The following is a 21,552-nucleotide window of genomic DNA, read 5'->3' as shown; positions in this document are numbered from 1 at the left end:
GGACTCACCCTTAGGAGGCTTACAATCTCTTTCGACTCAGGTTTCCCAGGCCTGAGGACTAATCCCAGGATCAGAGGGTGGGGAACAGGAGCTGTTCTCCCGTGAAACTGAGGGAATCCCTGGGTGGCAGGTGATTCCTGTGTCCCTGGAAGTGATGGAGACACAAAATCTGCAACTGCCTCTAAATCCCTATTGCTCCCTCCCTATTCTAATTCACTACCCCTCTTTTGGGGGAACTTTCAAATTTTACTCATGCCAAATGATTGATCCTAAGCTCAGTGAATACTTTAATAGTACATCCACTGCTTTCTCTGGACATACAGAGTCATTTCTCAGCCTCTCCTGAACACTACTGAGAGCTTGAGGTCAGCAGAGGCAAACTGTTACATTTAGCATGGGTAAACAAGGTCCTACTGTAGACCAAAGGGAACTGTATGCAAGTCTCCTGGGATAATTCAGCCCTTATTGTCACCGCTTTAGGGACTGTCTCTCTCATTACCCTACTTGCTGCTGTTCAGTCGCTCAGTCATGTCTGACTCTTTGCAACCCCGTGGACTGCAGCATGCCAGGCTCCTTTGTCCTTCACTGTCTCCCAGAGTTTGCTCAGACTCATGTCAGTTGAGTCAATGATGCCATACAACCATTTCATCCTCTGTCACCCACTTCTAGGTGTCTCTAATATCTGGGAGTGCTTCTCCCTTCACTTTGATTTGTCCCAGTAGCTGCATTTAAGAACCAAATATTGTCACAAGGGACCTCAGAGATCAATGCTTCCAAACTCTGCATTTTACAAAGGAGGAGCTGAGATCCAGGAGGAAGTGACTTGCCCGAGGGCCCATGGCTGGTCTCAGCCTCACTTGGCCACACTCTGCCTTTCTCCTTCATCTCCCTGCAGCCCACAGCCCAGGTCCTACCTGCCAAGCCCTTTGATGCCCGCTGAGCCCCTGGCCAGGCACTGCAGGCGAAGCCTCTCGATGGGGTCAGTGGCCACGGTGAGCTTCTTCTTGGCCTGGATCGCCATCTCTCGGTCGTGGCGTGCGGTCCCTGCCATCTGAGAGGGAATACACACTGGTCAGTGGGGCTCATGCCTCCCTGCATGCCTCTGGCTCAGTAGGGGGACCACAGCCTCGCTGAGAAGGACATTCACAGCACACTCTCCCACCCACTTCCTGAGAACCATCTCAAACATCCCAGAATTTCCAGATTTCAGCTGCAACAACCATGTCCTGGCACATTTATTACTGGCTTACTAGTCCTGAGAACATCAGATCCCCGCAGCCTGGACAACAGTTTTAAATATACAGCCACCCCTGTTGATGATACACTTTCACCTCTCAGAAGCTCTCTTCCCATCACACAAAAATAAATCTCATTTCTCCAAACACTTTTTGAGCCAGTCTTACCTGCTTTATTCTTTTATCTAGAATTTTCCATATTCCCTTTGACTGCAGATTTAATATTCTCCTTTTTGGTCTAAAGATTAATTTTTGATGCTTCTATCTTCATGGAGATTTTCAGTATTGGGCTTTGATGATTCCTACGAGTAATGAGTATGTTTTCCTGGGTTGACTGGGCTTCCCTGGTGGATCAGTGGTAAAGAACCTGCCTGCCAATGCAGGAGACATGGGATCAATCTCTGGATCAGGAAGATCCCCTGGAGAAGGGAATGACAACCCACTCCAGTATTTTAACCTGGGAAATTCCATGGACAGAGGAGCCTGGTGGGCTACAGTCTGTGGGTCACAAAGATTCGGACATGACTGAATGACTAAGTACACATGAATGCCTGGATTGACTGGTTAGTGTCCATTAACACCTAAGTAGTTTCTCAGGACAGAAAAAGGTAAATAGACTCTCTCTCTTGAAGAATAGCTGTATCTTTTTTCTACAGTTTGCCTTTTGTGTTTTAAACATTCAGAAACAGGAGAGAGGGTGGCTGTAAGGAAGCACTCCACTTTTCAAGGTCCATGAGCAACGTACTGACTGTACTGACCCTGCAGCCAGGCATTGAGAATCCTCACAACTGTGGAAAAGCCACGGAGCTGGAGCCTGGAGACCCAGGTTCTAAGCCTGACTGCAACCCACTCCTGGTGAGATCGGAGCAAATCTCAGGGCCTCCGATTCCTCCTCCTCTGTTAAATGAAAAGATTAGACTAAATGATCTTTAAATTCCAGCTCTGCTCCAAGAAACACTAATCTTCCTAGGAGCCCACTGACCCAGTTAATTGGGGAGATTCTAGAAATTTCTTTTTCAGGGTGAGCTGTGAATAAAAGGAACAAGAGAACTTGATGGATATGCAAAAAAAATAATATTCACGGTGCAGAAAATACTGGTGTTAACAAGGGTACTGCCCTTGACTCAAAGGCTCCCCTCTGCCCCCACCCCCCCCCAGGTGCTGGCACTTCCTCCTTTCATCAGCAGTGATGACAATCTTGCCCTCAAGGGCTGTTCCCTCCAATACAACCCAGAAGGTCTCCCCACAAAGTTCTCAACCCGAAGGTTTGTATGTAGGGGACGAGTTGTATATGAAATATCCAGTAGAGGCAAATCCATGGACAGAACACAGATGGGTTGCTGTCAAGGCCTGGGAGGGGGGCCGTGGGAGTGACTGTTTCATGGGACAGGCTTTCCTTTTGCAGTGCTGGCATTTGATATAGGTGATGGCTGCACAACAGGGAGATTCAACCGTACATTTTTAAATGCCTGATTTTATCAGGTGTGGATTTCACCTCATTGTTTTAATACCCTATGAGCTAATTACTCCTATGATTCATATTTCACAGATAAAGAAACTGACAAGCACAAAAATCAAGCAACTTGCCCAGCTCCCACCATCATCGTGGCTCACGGAAATTCACACACCATCAGGACTGCAGAACCCTGAAAAGTCGTCCAATGCCACCCCTTCCTCTGGCAACTTGGAAACTGGAGCTTGTTGGTTAAGCAACCTGCCCCCAAATCCCGGCCAACAGGGAAAATTGGGGCTTCAGACCAAGCAGGGCTCCACCACCTTTTTGAATACTGCAAAAGCATTTTAAAGTACAATTTGATGGCCCCCCAGGCAGAGGAGAGCAGGGTAGAGTCTGGGAAAACACCCCACCTGATCTGTCTTTGCAAAAGTCCCTACCCAGTGACCTCACAAACAGTTACCTCCAGAATCTAAGCTGATATATCCAGGAAAAAATGACATTCTCTCCTGCCATCCAGCCTACTATGGTACTTCAAATGCCTGTGTTAACTACCCTTTTTAATCATTTAATGACCCAGTTCATCAACAAGTAGCTAATGTTTATCATGTGATAGTTTCAAAAAGTGAAAGTGTTCGTTGCTGAGTCTATCCAACTCTTGCTCACCAGGCTACTCTGTCCATGGGATTTCCCAGGCAAGAATACTGGAGAGGGTTGCCATTTCCCTCTCCAAAGGCTCTTCCTGACCCAGGAATCAAACCCAGGTCTGCTGCATTGCATGTGGACTCTTCACTCTCTGAACCACCAGGGAGGCACCACTGGAGCAAATTACTCCAAGAAGCAAGCCCTTGATTGAATAGCTTAGAATCGTGAACTTCGAGTACTGAACTCCTCTAGTTAGCAAGGCAGGAAACAAAATTTGCTAAGAACTGAGGGCTTTGGGAAAAGGCAGGATGAGTAGAGTTTGGGTGAAGACCATACTCAAGCTTCTGAAATTTGCATGAAGGTACCAGGGCAGGAGTCTGTTCCCAAACGTATGTCACCGGCATCACAGCACTGAACAAGCGTCCCTGACTCCAGACGTCCCTCTCTCAGCCTGGAGAAGCCCGCGTGGGGACAACAGAGCCCCATCCAGCCGGGCCTAAGGGGCTGCCCTCCGAAGCGCGTGGCTGCAGCGCCACCTTGTGTTGGCACTGCGTCTGCGCAGGTTGCTGGGTGAGGCGCCAGTTCTGTCCATTCCTTCAACAAACATCTAATAAGCTCTGGGCACTGGGCTAGGGGTCCAGCGGAAGTGGGAAGACAGCTGAACCAAGGGAACTCAGGAGATGCGGCTAAGCAGCCTTGGAGTGGGGCTTTCTCAGGATTTTTCAGAGGAGGTGAGGGTGGTAATCACCCAGGCGAGAGTCGTGGGAATGCGAAAAGCGAGAGAGCAGTTGTCTATTTCCCAAGTGCGAAGGCCAGAGTGAGGGGAAAAAACAAGAAGAAGAAGAAGAAACTATTATAACTAGAGAAACAAAAGTATTTTAGTCTGATCGAAGACTAGGGGTGTCTGTAGTGGCGGGGGTGAGAAAGAGCCGTGGAGATCAGGCAGGGATTTGGGAAGGGGAAATTGGGAGAAAGATAAAACTGCGCAGGTGGGCAGGCATCAGATCCCCTAAAGCCTCGGACACCATGGTAGTGAGTCTGGAGTCTGTCCTGAGAGGGGCAGGAGGCCACAAGTCTTTCAAGTGAGGAAGTGGCTGTTTGTACCAAAGACCCCTCTGGATAAAGTGTGGGGAATGGACAGGAAGGTGGAACAAGCTGACTGTGGGAGGTGAAGCCAGGCTGGCAACAACCAGATGAGAGCTCATGCTGCCAGGAAGGCGGTGTTGGCGGTGGGGGCAGAGAAGATAGAGAGATCCATCCGAGATGGAGAATAAGGGCCCAGGGGCTGAGGAGGGAGAGGGTCCCAGGCCCCACTCAGAGCTCTCCCTTGTAGCTTCGCATCCCAAGCCTCATGGGGCAGGCCTGGATATCTGGGGCACAGGATGAGCCTCAGCAACACGTGAACTGTGAACTTCCAGATGTTCAAGATGGTTTTAGAAAAGGCAGAGGAACCAGAGATCAAATTGCCAACATCCGATGGATCATTGAAAAAGCAAAAGAGTTCCAGAAAAACATTTATTTCTGCTTTATTGACTATGCCAAAGCCATTGACTGTGTGGATCACAATAAACTGTGGAAAATTCTGAAAGAGATAGGAATACCAGACCACCTGACCTTCCTCTTGAGAAACCTATATGCAGGTCAGGAAGCAACAGTTAGAACTGGACATGGAACAACAGACTGGTCCCAAATAGGAAAAGGAGTACGTCAAGGCTGTATATTGTCACCCTGCTTATCTAACTCATGTGCAGAGTACACATTGAGAAATGCTGGGCTGGATGAAGCACAAGCTGGGATCAAGATTGCCAGGAGAAATATCAATAATCTCAGATATGCAGATGACACCACCCTTATGGCAGAAAGTGAAGAAGAACTAAAGAGCCTCTTGATGAATGTGAAAGAGGAGAGTGAAAAAGTTGGCTTAAAGCTCAACATTCAGAAAACTAAGATCATGGCATCCGATCCCATCACTTCATGGCAGATAGATGGGGAAACAGTGGAAACAGTGGCTGACTTTGTTTTTCTGGGCTCCAAAATCACTGCAGATGGTGATTACAGCCATGAAATTAAAAGATGCCTACTCCTTGGAAGGACAGTTATGACCAACCTAGACAGCATATTCAAAAGCAGAGACATTACTTTGCCAACAAAGGTCCATCAAGTCAAGGCTATGGTTTTTCCAGTAGTCATGTATGGATGTGAGAGTTGGACTATAACAAAAGCTGAGTACAGAAGATTTGATGCTTTTGAACTGTGGTGTTGGAGAAGACTCTTGAGAGTCCCTTGGACTGCAAGGAGATCCAACCAGTCCATCCTAGAGGAGATCAGTCCTGGGTGTTCATTGGAAGGACTGATGTTGAAGCTGAAACTCCAATACTCTGGCCACGTGATACAAAGAGCTGACTCATTGGAAAAGACCTTGATGCTGGGAAAGATTGAGGGCAGGAGGAGAAGGGGTCAACAGAGGATGAGATGGTTGGATGGCATCATCGACTCGATGGACATGGGTTTGGGTGGACTCCGGGAGTTGGTGATGGACAGGGAGGCCTGGCGTGCTGCAGTTCATGAGGTCACAGAGTCGGACACGACTGAGCAACTGAACTGAACTGATGAGTGGAGGCACCAGCAGCAAAGCCAGAAGGGACTGGCGATGGTCACCATATCTCCTGACATTGGAACAGGTTAAAGGCTCCGTCATCCCACCGTCCTGAGATGCAGCTGCCTGCCACAAGCTAAGTAAGCTCCCTGCCTGCATTCTGGGAACCGTTGTGGAACAGGTTACGGAAAGCTGAACATGTATGGAGGTCTGTCTCTTCATAATTCTCAGCAAGGTTCATGGAATCTCTCTTGCTGAATTCAGAGAAAAACTTGAAGAGAATCTTTAGGGAAGAGAAATGCTCAAGTTCAGGGTTGGTCTTTATTGGGTTGTCTTTGGCGCCATCTAGTGGCATTGCAACCTCCCTCCCTGTACCAGCTCTTTTGTCTCTTTCTCTCTCTCTTTCTCTTCCCCTCCCTCCCTCTTTCTTTCCCCGTCGCCCCCCACTCCGCCCCCCCCCCCCACAACCGCTCTTTCTCATGCCGGGTTGTCTGTACAGCTAATAACCAACAACACAGGTGGATCTAGTTACAACAGACAATGTTTGAAGACAATAATTGGGGAAAATTGAACCATCTCTGCTGACTCCATTCAGAAAACGAAGATCATGGCATCTGGTCCCACCACTTCATGGGAAATAGATGGGGAAACAGTGGAAACAGTGTCAGACTTTATTTTTCTAGGCTCCAAAATCACTACAAATGGTGACTGCAGCCATGAAATTAAAAGACGCTTACTCCTTGGAAGGAAAGTTATGGCCAACCTAGATAGCATATTCAAAAGCAGAGACATTACTTTGCCAACAAAGGTCTGTCTAGTCAAGGCTATGGTTTTTCCAGTGGTCATGTATGGATGTGAGAGTTGGACTGTGAAGAAAGCTGAGCGCCGAAGAATTGATGCTTTTGAAATGTGGTGTCGGAGAAGACTCTTGAGAGTCCCTTGGACCGCAAGGAGATCCAACCAGTCCATTCTAAAGGAGATCAGTCCTGGGTGTTCTTTGGAAGAAATGATGCTAAAGCTGAAACTCCAGTACTTTGGCCACCTCATGCGAAGAGTTGACTCATTGGAAAAGACTCTGATGCTGGGAGGGATTCGGGGCAGGAGGAGAATGGGACGACAGAGGATGAGATGAAACCATAGCATCGCTGACTCGATGGACATGAGTCTGAGTGAACTCCGGGAGTTGGTGATGGACAGGGAGGCCTGGTGTGCTGCGATTCATGGGGTCGCAGAGTCGGACACGACTGAGCGACTGATCTGATCTGATCTGATCTGCTGACTCCAATCTATTCAATTTACTGGTCATTACTACGTGGTAGATGGCAAAAATAACAGTGGTTCCTGAGGACGTTTCCCCATAAAAACTACTTCTCTAGACTAAATATTAGATCCCAGTGTGCAGAGCCTAGCAAGTGGCTAGCATGTCCCCGTTCTGAGACTGAAAGACTTGAAATTTGAAAAGAGTCGTGGTTTCTGCAGTAAAGACTGGGAAATCCCCAGAAAAAGTATAATGACAGGTGGGTGTCTGTGTTGTTGACATTGTGAGAGTTCCCTTGTCTAATCCATCTGAGCTTTATTCAACTAAAAAGACCTTTAACATCTCTAGCTATGCGAGCTGCTGCTAAGTCACTTCAGTTGTGTCCAACTCTGTGTGACCCCATAGACGGCAGCCCACCAGGCTCCCCTGTCCCTGGGATTCTCCAGGCAAGAACACTGGAGTGGGTTGCCATTTCATTCTCCAATGCATGAAAGTGGAGAGTGAAAGTGAAGTCGCTCAGTCGTGTCCGACTTTTAGCAACTCCATGGACTGCAGCCTACCAGCCTCCTCCATCCATGGGATTTTCCAGGCAAGAGTACTGGAGTGGGGTGCCATTGCCGTCTCCACTAGCTATGTGAGGGACTATGCTAATTCTGCAGGTGATGTTATAGAGCTGTGGTTCCAAAGAAACATGATCCTGCCTCCCAGGGGACATTTGACGATGTTTGGAGACATTATTGGTTGTCACAACAGGGGTGAGGGATGTTACTAGTGAGTAGAGGCCAGAGATGTCACTGAGTGTATTGAGGAGAGCCCTTGACAATGAAGAATTCTCCAGCCCAAAATGTCAGTCGTGCTCAGGTGGAGAAGCCTCACTGTAGAGAAAGACCTGGGACCAGCAGGGGTGTTGAGACCACCACTGAAAAATAGACATTCCCTCCCTCCACCCCAAACACAGTATCTCTAGGTGTGAGTGCTGGGAATCTGCATTGTCATGTTTCCAGGTGGTCTTTGCTAACACACACCCAAGTTTGAGAAGCTCAGCTGTTAGCGACCAGGTCACTCTTTAGTGGCAGGAGCAAGACCTTGAGGGGAAAGGCTGGGGGCAAGGTTATAACCTAGCACAGTGGAGGATGCAAGCATGAAGCAAGGCCAGGTGTACTGACCATTATAACCAGGCCAGAGACCAAGCCCTTGCTCAAAGCTTTGCACACATCAGCACACTGCCTCCCATGGAGGATTCTAGTGAGTAGAAGTCCCTCACCTGAGAATGTGCCACGAGACAGAGGCAGGGTCGAGGCTGATGTCCACTTCTGTCACAGCCACTGTGGACAACAGTTAGGGCAAGGTGCTGAGAAATTGCTTTGGGAATTCAGAGAAAGACCATGAAATGAGATGAGTGGGAGGCAAGGCTTCAAGGAAAAGATTCCTTGGAGAACTGCAAGATTTCCCGGTGGAGGAGGACAGCAAACGGCAGTGCAGAGCAAAGCAGGACACTTGTGGGTCCTAAAGAAGACCCCTCTGTCTCACCGCAGGGTCCTTCCTTGGGTTTTCAGTGCTAGAGTATCAATACTAAAGGTTCCATGTAATTTCCTTCTGGTCAAGATGAACAATTTTTCTTAGTCTCTTCGTTTTGAAGTGGCTCCCCTGGTGGCTCAGACAATAAAGAATCCACCTCCAACACAGAAAACTGGGGTCTGAACTCTGGGTTGGGAAGATCCCCTGGAGAAGGGCATGACAACCCACTCCAGTATTCTTGCCTGGAAAATCCCTGTGGACAGAGGAGCCAGGCAGGCTACAGTCCATGGGGTTGCAAAGAGTTGGACACGACAGCGACTAACTCATTTTGGAGCCTTAGTGTTATTTATTTGTTAGTTTGCTTATTTTAGTAAAATGATGTGTGAGGTGGTTTTTCCCGCACAAATTATTTTTTAAATTATTTCTACAGTGTATTAATATATGAAACAACTGGTTTTGTTTGGATTGCCAACCCCCATATAAGATTTAATTTATTATGGTATTTAATCTTACCTGTAATGATATAAGTACACTGTGGAAATAAAATGTCATTTAAGTCTGGCTTCTTACCAAATTTTCTCTGCACAAAAATACATTTTCTCAAGATGTTTAAGATTCAGTGTTTCAGTTATTGTCAATATGCAGGTTTCCCTAAAGCCCATATCTGATAACTCATAGTCTTTTATTCTTTCTACTGACCTTTGGAATGTGAATTAATTCCTTATTTTAACATTTGTGATATGGCACAGTTTAAGAAAAAGTATTTCACAAATATTATTGTTATAAAGTGTTTATTTCACACATCTTCTTGAAATTTCATTTTATAATCATTCAATCAGGGTTAAGATTAGGGCTAGGTGAGTTACATGCCTAGGGCACAATGTTTAAGGAGGCCCTCAAATCTCAGGATTGTACAGATGTCAACCCTGAATTTGCCCAGGGCTGAAAGTAAGTATCTCCTTAAATATTTTGCCCCAGGGACCTACCTCAACTCACCCTAGTCCTGGTCTTGAATGCAGCATATATTTATTGAACATCTATTGTGTGGTGCACAACAGCTGTGAATGAGACAACCAAGGTCTCTTCCAGGAGTTTACATTCTTCAGGGTAGGTTTAACTTTGTTGAGTTTGAATCACAGTTGATTTTCTGGAATAGCCAACTGGTTGATTCCAATCTCCTTTCTCTGCTTATTTTGCTTTCAGTTAGGTGGCCATGACTCTCTGGCAGAGACTCAACTGGAAGTGCTGAGGGCTGTGGGAGAAATCTCCCATATCTTTTGCCTCCTCCTGCCTTAAACAAGAATGTGACATCAGGAGCTGTGGCAGCCTTTCTGTAATTGTGAAGAAAAGGCCAAGGGAATCACAAAGATATCAACCTAGAACCCAAGCATCACTGAGCTACCAAACTGGTATAGCCAACTACTGGACTCCACCCTCCCATCATGTGAAAAATATAGCTTCTATTTGCTTAATCCAATGCTGATCAGGTCCTCTGTTACTTGAAGCCAAAAGTATTCCTAACTGATATATCTGGCAAAAGCTTATTCCTGCAGTGTTTGAACTGACCCTAGATTTCAAATTTTACCTGGCTAAAATAACTAGCAATCCAGTAGGAGAGCGTTGGCTCCTCTGAGAACTGGGAGAAAACATAAAGTAAAATTTTTCTCTCAGAAGAATTTCATCAACACTTAGCAGCTGCTTCAGCATTTTTGGCTATCAAGGAGAGTTGGGGGAAACTGCTTAGCATGATAGTCAAGGATTCGTGTAACTACTACTGTTCATGGGGTTCTCTGGTTGGATGGCATCACCAACTCAATGGACATGAGTTTGAGTGAACTCCGGGAGATAGTGAAGAATGGAGAAGCCTGGCATGCTGCAGTCCATGGGTCACAAAAAGTCAGACACAACTTAGCGAATGAACAGCAACCACAAGTAACTAACACAATGTAATATGAGCCCAGGTTTGATAGGCACAGAGGCACCAGGGGTAAGGGGTCCTTGTCATAATGAGCATCCCCTGGGAATCTCCAGAGGCAGGAGCTGTCTTAACAGCACTCCCCTGGTTCCTTCTCCAACTCACTCTTCCCCTCCACTCTGTCTTGAGCCTCTGGGGTTTTACCAGGAAATTGCTTGCAATCTATTCTAGTCAGGCAACCTGCCAGATCTTAAAGAAGCAGAGTAAGAAAATATCTAAACTACCCAAAGGTAAAAGCAAGACTTTGGCTGGATTTGTGTACAAAATGCGAGTGAATCAAGGTAAACTGGAAGTGGTCAAATAGGAGATGGCAAGAGTGAACGTCGACATTTTAGGAATTAGTGAACTAAAATGGAGAGGAATGGGCGAATTTAACTCAGATGACCATTATATCTACTACTGTGGGCAAGAATCCTTTAGAAGAAATGGAGTAGCCCTCACAGTCAACAAAAGAGTCCAAAATGCAATACTTGGGTGCAGTCTCAAAAATGACAGAAAGATCTCTGTTCGTTTCCAAGGCAAACTGTTCAATATCATAGTAATTCCAGTCTATGCCCTGACCAGTAATGCCGAAGAAGCTGAAGTTGAATGGTTCTATGAAGACCTACAACACCTTCTAGAACTAATATCCAAAAAAGATGTATTTTTCATTATAGGGGACTGGAATGCAAAAGTAGGAAGTCAGGAGATACTTTGGAGCAACAGGCAAATTTGCCCTTGGAGTACAAAATGAAGCAGGCAAAGACTAACAGAGTTTTGCCAAGAGAATGCACTGGTCACAGCAAACACCCTCTCCCAACAACACAAGAGACAACTCTACACATGGACATCACAGATGGTGCAGCCTTCTTTGCAGCCAAAGACGGAGAAGCTCTATACAGTCAGCAAAAACAAGACTGGGAGCTGACTGTGGATCAGATCATGAACTCCTTATTGCCAAATTCAGACTTAAATTGAAGAAAGTAGGGAAAACCACTAGACCATTCAGGTATGACCCAAATAAAATCCCTTAAATTATACAGTGGAAGTGAGAAATAGATTCAAGGGATTGGATCTGATAGAGTGCCTGAAGAACTATGGATAGAGGTTCACGACATTGTACAGGAGGAAGGGATCAAGACCATCCCCAAGGAAAAGAAATGCTAAAAGGCAAAATGGTTGTTTGAGGAGGCCTTACAAAAAGCTGAGAAAAGAAGAGAAGTGAAAGGCAAAGGAGAAAAGGAAAGATATGCACATTTGAATGCAGAGTTTCAAAGAATAGCAAAAAGAGATAAGAAAGCATTCCTCAATGATCAATGCAAAGTAGAGGAAAACAATAGAATGGAAAAGACTAGAGATCTCTTCAAGAAAAGTAGAGATACCAAGGAAATATTTCATGCAAAGATGGGTACAATAAAGGACAGAAGTTGTATGGACCTAAGAGAAGCAGAAGATATTAAGAAGAGGTGGCAAGAATACACAGAAGAACTATACAAAAAAGATATTCATGACCCAGATAATCACAATGGTGTGATCACTCAACTAGAGCCAGACATCCTGGAATGCAAAGTCAAGTGGGCCTTAGGAAGCATTGCTACAAACAAAGCTAGTGGAGGTGATGGAATTCCAGCTGAGCTATTTGAAAATATTAAAAGATGATGCTGTGAAAGTGCTGCACTCAATATGCCAGCAAATTTGAAAAAGACCAGTGGCCACAGGACTGGAAAAGGTCAGTTTTCATTCCAATCCCAAAGAAGGGAAATGCCAAAGAATGTTCAAACTGCTGCACTATTGCACTCATCTCACGCTCTAGCAAAGCAATGCTCAAAATTCTCCAAGTCAGGCTTCAACAGTATGTGAACTGTGAACTTCTCAATGTTCAAGCTGGATTTAGAAAATCCAGAGGAACAAGAAATCAAATTGCCAACATCCATTGGACCATTGAAAAAGCAAGACAGTTCCAGAAAAACATCTCTCTCTTTAGTCGCTAAGTTATGTCCAACTCTTGTGACCCCATGGACTGTAGCCTGCCAGGCCCTTCTGTCCATGGGATTCTCCAGGCACGAATACTGGAGTGGGTTACCATTTCCTTCTCCAGGGGATCTTCCCGACCCAGGAATCAAACCCAGCTTTCCTGCGTTGCAGGCAGATTCTTTACCAACTAAGCTAGGAGGCAAGCCCAAAACTTTCACTACGCCAAAGCCTTTGACTGTGTGGATCACAACAGACTGGAAAATTCTTAAAGAGATGGGAGTACCAGACCACCTTATCTGCCTCCTGAGAAATCTGTATGCAGGTCAAGCAGCAACAGTTAGAACTAGACATAGAACAACAGACTGGTTCCAAATTGGGAAAAACAGTACATCAAAGCTGTATACTGCCACATGCTTATTTAACTTATATGCATACTACATCATGCAAAATGTCAGGCTGGATGAAGCACAAGCTAGAATCAAGATTGCTGGGAGAAATATCAATAACCTCAGATATGCAGATGACACCACTCTTATGGCAGAAAGCAAAGAAGAACTAAAGAGCCTCTTGATGAAAGTGAAAGAGTAGAGTGAAAAAGCTGGCTTAAAACTCAACATTCAGAACACTAAGATCATGGCATCTGGTCTCATCATGTCATGGCAAACAGATGGAAAATAATGGAAACAGTGAGTCATTTTATTTGGGGGGGGTGGGGGAAGGTGTTCCAAAATCACTGCAGATGGTGACTGCAGCCATGAAACTAAAAAACACTTGCTCCTTGGAAGAAAAGCTATGACCAACCTAGACAGCATATTAAAAAGCCAAGACATTACCAACAAAGGTCCGTCTAGTCAAGGTTATGGTTTTTCCAGTAGTTGTGTATGGATGTGAGAGTTGGACTATAAAGAAAGCTGAGCGCTGAATAATTGATGCTTTTGAACTGTGGTGTTGTAGAAGACTCTTAAGAGTCCCTTGGAATGCAAAGAGATCCAACCAGTCCATGCTAAAGGAAATCAATCTTGAATATTCATTGGAAGTACTGATTCTGAAGCTGAAACTCCAATACTTTGACCAACTGATGCGAAGAACTGACTCACTGGAAAAAAAAAAAAAACCCTGATGTTTGGAAATATTGAAGCAGCTGGGGAGGGATCAGATAGTTGGATGGCATCACTGGCTCAATGGATATGAGTTTGAGCAAACTCTGGGAGCTGGTGATGGACAGGGAAGCCTGCCATGCTGCAGTCCATGGGGTTGCAAAGATTAGAACTTGACTGAGCGACTGAACTGAACTGAAATAAACATTTCTTCCAAACTCCCTGGTTTTAATGAAGACACCCTAAGAACCAGCCATGTAACTTCTAAATATCCCATTTTTCAGGTGCCGTAAGACCTTGGCCACGGTGATTTCAAACCCACTGCAAAGACCAAGCCCAAGTGTACGTTTTCCTCCACTTTTCAGTTCAGTTCAGTTCAGTCGCTCAGTCGTGTCCGACTCTTTGTGACCCCATGAATCGCAGCACGCCAGGCCTCCCTGTCCAACACCAACTCCCGGAGTTCACTCAAACTCACGTCCATCGAGTCACTGATGCCATCCAGCCATCTCATCCTCTGTCGTCCCCTTCTCCTCCTGCCCCCAATCCCTCCCAGCATCAGAGTCTTTTCCAATGAGTCAACTCTTTGCATGAGGTGGCCAAAGTACTGGAGTTTCAGCTTTAGCATCATTTCTTCCAAAGAAATCCCAGGGCTGATCTCCTTCAGAATGGACTGGTTGGATCTCCTTGCAGTCCAAGGGACTCTCAAGAGTCTTCTCCAACACCACAGTTGAAAGGCATCAATTCTTTGGCGCTCAGCCTTCTTCACGGTCCAACTCTCTGTAAAGCATCAGCTGTGTCACCACTTGCTTTTTTGCAATATTAGTCACCAAAATCACCTACTTAATAATTATTTTACATTTACTTAAAATGCTCTTTTTGGAATCATTTGTCTATTTAATGTTTATTTTATAGCCACTTTATTTGCAACCTATGTGCTCTTAATTGATACTTCTAGAAAGCCAAAAAAGTGTTAATGGATAGAAATTCAATATCAGAATGCCACCTTCAGTGTAAGGATTGTGCCCAGCTACTCATAACAGAAACAGCTTGATTTTTTCTAAAAATGGTAGAGGTAGACTTTTATTTCATATCAAAGAAGTCTGGAGGCAGTTTGAGTAGTCATCAAGGTCCAGAAAAACCACTACCTTTTACCTTACCATGGTTGTTTTTCCTCAGAGATGCCTAAAGTTACAAAATAAGTACAGCAGTGCCAGCCATTACATCACCCTCCAGGTAAGCAGAAAGAGACAGATGTGAAGGCAAGAAGAATGCACTTCCCAGATCAATCAGCCTTTTATAAAATGATTCCCAGAAGACTCTACCCAACTTCTTTCATTTAAATCTCATTGGTCACTTCTGCAAAAGAGGCTGGTTCTGTGGTCTCAATGTTTGTGTCCCCCCCAAATTCATATGATGAAATCCTAATTCCCAAAGATGATAGTATTAGGAGTTGGGGCCTTTGGGAGGTGCTTAGGTTTTGAGAGCAAATTAGTACCTTGTAAAAGATCCCCTGCAGAGACCCGTCACCCTTTCTGCCACAAGTGAGAAGCCATCCTTGTACCAGTTAAAGGGCCTTGACCCTTTAACCATGCTGGGTGCTTGACCTTAGACTTTCCAGCCTCCAAGACTATGAGAAATGACTATCTGTTATTCATAAACTGCCCAGTCTGTAGTATTTTTTTACAGCAGCCCAGATGAACTAAGACAGCTGGAAAACCTAATGTTAAGCTGGAGACTTTGCCATGCTCCAGGTCCTGTTTACAAAGAAGAGGAAGAGACTGGTAGAGATATTAGAGTCCCTCCAGAAAGTAACAGTGTAAGAACTTCTAAATCAGTTTATTTCACAATCTCACCTGCAGCCTGAGGTTTCTGGAGGCAGATGGGGCCATAAGACCACCCTGATGGAAGACACTAAGCCAAGTCCTGGGAGCAAAAGTTAGCACCTTGGTGATTTCTCACTCCTCAAACTCAGTTGTTCCAAAATGAATAAGGTCATCTTAACACATGCTGTTATCAAGCATACTCTGAGTTTAGGCAAATATAGCCTAAAATGAACTAGGCCTGAGGACATCAAATCACAGCCCATGGGCAGAATTTGCTCCTCTGCCTAGTTTGGTAAATAAAGTTTTATTACAAAATAGCCACATATGTTTGCTTATGTGTTACCTGTGGCTGTTTTCAACCCACAACTGCCAAGCTGAATAGCTGCTACAGAGACCTTCTGGCCTACAAAGCTTTGACTATTCAGCATCTGATCCTATACAGTAGTAGGGTTTCTTAGGTGGCTCAGTGGTAAAGAATCAGGAGAAGCAGATATGGGTTCAATCCCTGGGTGGGGAAGATCCCCTGGAGGAGGAAGTGGCAACCCACTCCAGTATTCTTGCCTGGAGAATCCCAAGGACAGAGGAGTCTGGCTGGCTACAATCCATAGGGTCACAAAGAGTTGGACACAACTTGGTGACTGATAGAGAAATAGGGTGCATCCCCTAGCGACCTCACAAAGGAAATATCATACTAGAAGAGAGGTCATTTATTGAGGACGGGCTCTGTCAGGCTCTCTGCTGCAAGTGTTTTTACGTACATTAAAAAAACTATTCCTATTTCCCAGGTCACACTAGTGGTAAAGAACCTGCCTCCTAATGCAGGAGACATAGGAGACACAAGTCTGATCCCTAGGTCAGGAAGATCCCCTGGAGGAGGGCATGGCAACCCACTCCCGTATTCTTGCCTGGAGAATGGCAGGGATGGAGAAGCTGAGCAGGCTACAGTCCATAGGGTCCCAAAGAGTCAGATACAACTGAAGCGACTTAGCATGCATGCACATTTCTATTTCACAAAATAAAGACATAGATACAAAGAGATTGAGTAAGTTCAGACATAAGTAGCAGAACCAAAGTTCTGAATGGGGTCTTCTGCACCTGCCACTTCCCCAGGGGGCTTTTGTAAATTACCCACATTTCAGAAAATATTCCTTTTTTAAACAGGGAGCCACTGTAGTCATCATAAATCATTCATATATTAAACCTGAGACGAGCTTATTAGCAATATTGCAGCCAAAGCACACTTAGTGAGGACAACTGGCCTTGGAAGTTCCTGGAGCACTTTCGCCTGTCCCTTCTTTTGTGTGAAGAGCTCTTGTTGAGGTCAAGGACAACTGCAGAGGTTATACACACAAAACAGAGCTTCCAAAGAAAGTAAGAGCATTCTGTAAAATTTAGTTTTAGTTGGAGGATAGTTGCTTTACAGGAGCTTCCCTGGTAGCTCAGTCAGTAAAGAATCTGCCTGCAATGTGGGAAACCCAGGTTCGATTCCTGGATTGAAAAGATCCTCTAGAGAAGGAAATGGCAACCCACTCAAGTATTCTTGCCTAGAGAAGTCCATAGGCAGAGGAGCCTGGTGGGCTATGGTCCACGGGTTCGCAGAGTCAAACACACCTGAGCGACTAACACACACACACACACACACACACACACAATTGCTTGACAATTCTGTGTTGGTTTCTGCCTTACAGCCACGTGAATCAGCCGTAAGTACTGCCCTGCTCACACAAATGACACTGTATACTTTGAAGTATTGGGGAAATCTTAATTCTATTTGGCTTCAGGTTTTGAAAATATGTAGGAGCACTGGAGGGAAAACAGGGTCCTGGGTGGCAATGGAATCATGCCTGGAGGTGTGCAAGAACATCATGGATGGTGGGAACGTTCACGGACATTAGTGTCCCATGGAGGCAGCCGTGGCCTTTCTGCACCCACAGTGATCATTCCTGTAACACCGTCTTCTCCCAAATGCCAGTGTTTGTTTCTGGAACAGAGAAAACTGCTTCTACGCACCTTGCTATTTTTTAATATACAAAACTGAGACCAGAATGAAGATCAAAAATTTGTAAGGAAAATTCAGTAGGGTAAAGTCTGTTGAATGTATTAATTAAAGAGATGAAAGAGAAAGCTGATACCAGAAACTAAACACTCAGCTCTTTGCACCTGCGCACCCATCACAACTGCAAGTTACCAGGCGAGGCATGTCCCTTGAGACCAAGAGCTCCTCCCGTGCAGAGGCACCAGACTTTCCTCGATCCCTTATTCCACTATCAATCTCCTAAATCTCCTCAGCCTCTGGATTATCTTTCACTGAAAGTGAAAGTGTTAGTCACTCAGTTGTGTCTGACTCTGCGACCCCAAGGACTGTAGCCTGCCAGGTCCCTCTGTCCATGGGATTCTCCAGGCAAGAATACTGGAATGGGTTGACATGCCCTCTTCCAGGGGATCTTCCCAACCCAGGGATCATACCCAGGTCTCCTGCACTGCAGGCAGATTCTTTACCATGAGTCACCAGGGACGCTGAGCTCAATATTCTGTTTGCCCAGCCCCTCCCCTGCCCCATTCTCCATCCACATCTGTGCTACAGGAGGTTGACCTCTATGAACTGCATTAACCAGATTTCTTTGCTTTAAGGCTTCAGGTGAATTCAGCTCACAGGAGGCACCAGCAGGGAGATCAGAGGGCAAGCGGAGAAAGTGTTAGTGGCTCAGTCATGTTCAACTCTTTTCGACCTCTTACACCCAACAGCTTAAACCTCTCACTCCCCCATCCTCAGACTCCCCCTCCCTCTCTATATCTGTAACCAACTGCTCCCTTTCATTCATGAATCTGCAGTGGTCCCTCAGCTCTAGACTCCCTCCAGCTCTCACCCTTCAAAGCCAAACTACTTGGAAGAGACTCTGTTTTTAACTTTCTCGTGCCCCATTCCTACTTCAGTCCACTGCAGTCTGGTCTTCACTCTGTCACTCCAGAGAACATACACTCAGGAAGTCATTACCAGCCTGACTGCCAACTTCAACAGTCACCCTATTTCACTCCTCCCAGCAAGACCTTTTTCAATCCTTCTTGAAACTCTTCTCTCAATGTCTATGAATCTAACTTCCTATCTGCCTTCCTCTCGGGTCTGATCTCTTTGGTGTCTCCCTTGTCTTTAAAAGCTACTATTTTCCAGGATTCAATGATTTATCCTCTTCTCACTCTCATATATCCTGCAGCAATCTCAGCCTCATCCACTGTTTATTACAACTCATCCCATATCTTTATTCCAACTTGTTCACTCTCCTCAGCCTCAGAGCCAGATCTCAAATTTCCACACAAAACATGCACTTTAATAACCTACAAACATTGCGAGTTTAATGTACCAGAACCAAATTTATTATCTTTGCCTCCTTATTATTCCTTGCCTCAGGAAATGGCAACACCATTTTCCAGGTCATTAACTGAACATCATCCTAGGCTCCTTTTAACCCTCTGCCTTGAATTAGCAGCCAATTCCCTAAAATATCACCATTTTGACACCTCCGGAATCTGTTCCTTCCCCTGCCTCCATTGCCATGGATACCACTTTAGCCCAGGACCTGGTCTTCTCCTATTTCCATTGTGGAAATTTCCCCTCAACTGGTTCCCAGCCTCCAATCTTGTCCTTCCAATCTATCATTCAGATGACTGGCCGAGTGTTCTTCATAACATGGAAATCCGAACTGCATACTCAAGTCTAAGATCCTTTGGTTGCTCCCCACTGTGTACAGGTAAAGAGCAAACATCTTAGCATTTGATGTGTACATTGGCCCTGCCTATCTCTCCAGTCTTTTTTCTACTAATCTCCATCCCTTCACAATCTATTCTACATCCATACTCACTCATACTCCACAAACACATCATGGTGTTCTGGACCTCTGTGCCTTTGTACATGAACTCCCATTTTCAGGAACACCCTCCATCCCTTGTTGGTCTAGGGAAATCCTACTCTTCCTTGTAGAACCACTATGGTGAAGCCTCATATAACCACTGTCTTCAGAGCGAAACAGCCTGCATCTTCCTTGGTATAATCTGTGCAAAGCCCACAGACATCCACACTGCACTATGACATAACTTCTCTTTCAGGACTGCCTCTCCTGCTAGGTCCTTAAAGGCATAGACCTTTAAGTTTCCTGTTATCATATTATCAACACTTAACAGAATACTACAGACTACTACTGGAGTTCATCATTAGTATTATTAGATAATTACTATTTGAATAGAAATACAAATGAATGTTCACAATTTAAATCTCACTATTTAAAATACACAATGACAAAATTAAAGGATTTCTGTAGTTGTAAGATTTTGAGGAAAAAATAAGAGATTTAAAAACAAGAGAGAATTCCATCTACTTAGTATGTTTTAACTATGCCCCAGACTGGAGGCCAGGGGGGTGGACACCTGGATAAATGGCATTACCATTTGCTAAGGTTCTTTTCAACTTCGTGACCAATCCAATCAACTCTTTAGTAAAATTTTTAACATACTGTGTCAGTTTAATAAGAATTCTGATTCTTATCTGATTCTAAGTGGTCAGTTCAGCAGGCAAGGTGTCACAGAAATAACATAACAGAATGTTAGACAAACCAAAGTCTAAAGCAAAGCTCAATCTTTTCATTGTTTTTAACTTGGAGATATTTAACCTTCCTGAAGCTGTTTTATCAATGGTCATACAGGCTCCTTACAGCAATTTACCCAAACACTTCACACTCAAGCACCCAGGACCTAGTGACTGCTCACTGATGGTTGTTTCCTTCTCCTTTACTGAAGGAAATTGATTTTCTACATGCTTATCCAAGCACCCCACACAAAGATGACAAAAACCTCTCCCAGTACCAGGCCATTTCCATGCTAGACCGCCAGCCAAGAATGCTCATAAACATTTTGATTTTCTTTTTAGAAAGTCACATCTACTGTCTTCTTTCCTTTTTAGCTAAAGTGAAACAAAAGTGATCAAATCAATATAGTGTTAATGGAAAAAAAAACTTTGATTTACCTTAAATGCTAATCTGTTGCCACCAGTTGCTTTGAACTGAAACTATGGACGCTCTCTCTTGCAACTGGGAAGACTGGTCCCCTCCCATCCCCCTTTGCCCCTCCCTTTTACCTTCCATCCTCACCCCTCCTGATCTGCCTTCTTCCTGCCAATTGGATATCTTGGAATCACTACTGCAAACTTACAGTCTCATTGGCTCAGCTCATTGTCAATCGTGATCCCGGCCCTACCTTTTCTTGAGTTTACACTTCTGTTGCCTAGGAAATGCAGTGACTGTCAAAGCCTGAGCTGTTTACCCTAGGAGAGAAGCCAGCCGGAAGTTGACTGGCAATTGTTTGGTTTCTAAAAGGGCATAAAACTTGCCTCCTAGGTTTTATAAGATAATGTTAAAGCAAATTCTCGTCCTTCTTTAGGCAAATCTTGCCTGCCCTTCTGTTGTCTCCAGATGACTTGCTGCTAGAGTGTCTAATTATCAGGTGAGACTTAAAATCATAACACAAGGGAGCAGGCAGGTATAATTACAGGTGGTTCAAAGTTCTCCCACCTTCTCACAGACACACAGAGAAGATGTCATTTCCCACTGTTTCAATCCCTGGTGGTTTTTTTTTTTTTCTTTCTCCTCTTTTTTTCCACTTCTCATCTCTTTTTATACTTAATCCCTAACTGTAAGTTTGCCAGAGGAGAAGTGGCCCTGTTTAGAAAAAGAACTCCTGACTTACGTTCTCTCTCATTGTATCTATGGCATCTCTCCTCCCTTCATCATCTCTGCCACTTTTCTTGCTTCCATAATGAAATGACACAAAGAATGGAAGACTAGAACCATGAAGATCTGTTCTTATCTTACATTATATGTATTCTCAGGCAACTGTGGCCATTAATTTCTACAATCTCTAGAGTAGGCTCTAAATCTACATTGTCAATTTCTCAGAATTACCCTGGAGGTCAAGGGGGTGTGTTCTCTGTGGATTTTAATGGAGATTTGTCT

General features: G+C 44.8%; 1 protein-coding gene across 5 annotated transcripts in view; it reads right to left on the bottom strand.

The window, feature by feature from the left end:
- The window catches only part of CAPSL (calcyphosine like), a 47,331-nt gene extending 26,656 nt beyond the window's left edge, over window positions 1-20,675 (bottom strand). For all 5 annotated transcript variants that reach the window (XM_027520206.1, XM_027520204.1, XM_027520207.1 and 2 more), the window contains exons 1-2: window positions 20,568-20,675; window positions 915-1,051 (exon numbers count right to left, since the gene is read on the bottom strand). In XM_027520206.1, the coding sequence (XP_027376007.1) occupies window positions 915-1,051 (137 nt within the window). In that variant the 5' untranslated portion in view covers window positions 20,568-20,675. The remainder of the gene's footprint in view (window positions 1-914; window positions 1,052-20,567) is intronic.
- Between the last annotated feature and the right edge of the window lie 877 nt (window positions 20,676-21,552).

The sequence above is a fragment of the Bos indicus x Bos taurus genome, chromosome 20 (assembly GCF_003369695.1).
Source record: "Bos indicus x Bos taurus breed Angus x Brahman F1 hybrid chromosome 20, Bos_hybrid_MaternalHap_v2.0, whole genome shotgun sequence".
In the NCBI taxonomy this organism is placed as follows: Eukaryota; Metazoa; Chordata; class Mammalia; order Artiodactyla; family Bovidae; genus Bos; species Bos indicus x Bos taurus.
This window is presented reverse-complemented; position numbering and strand designations above follow the sequence as displayed.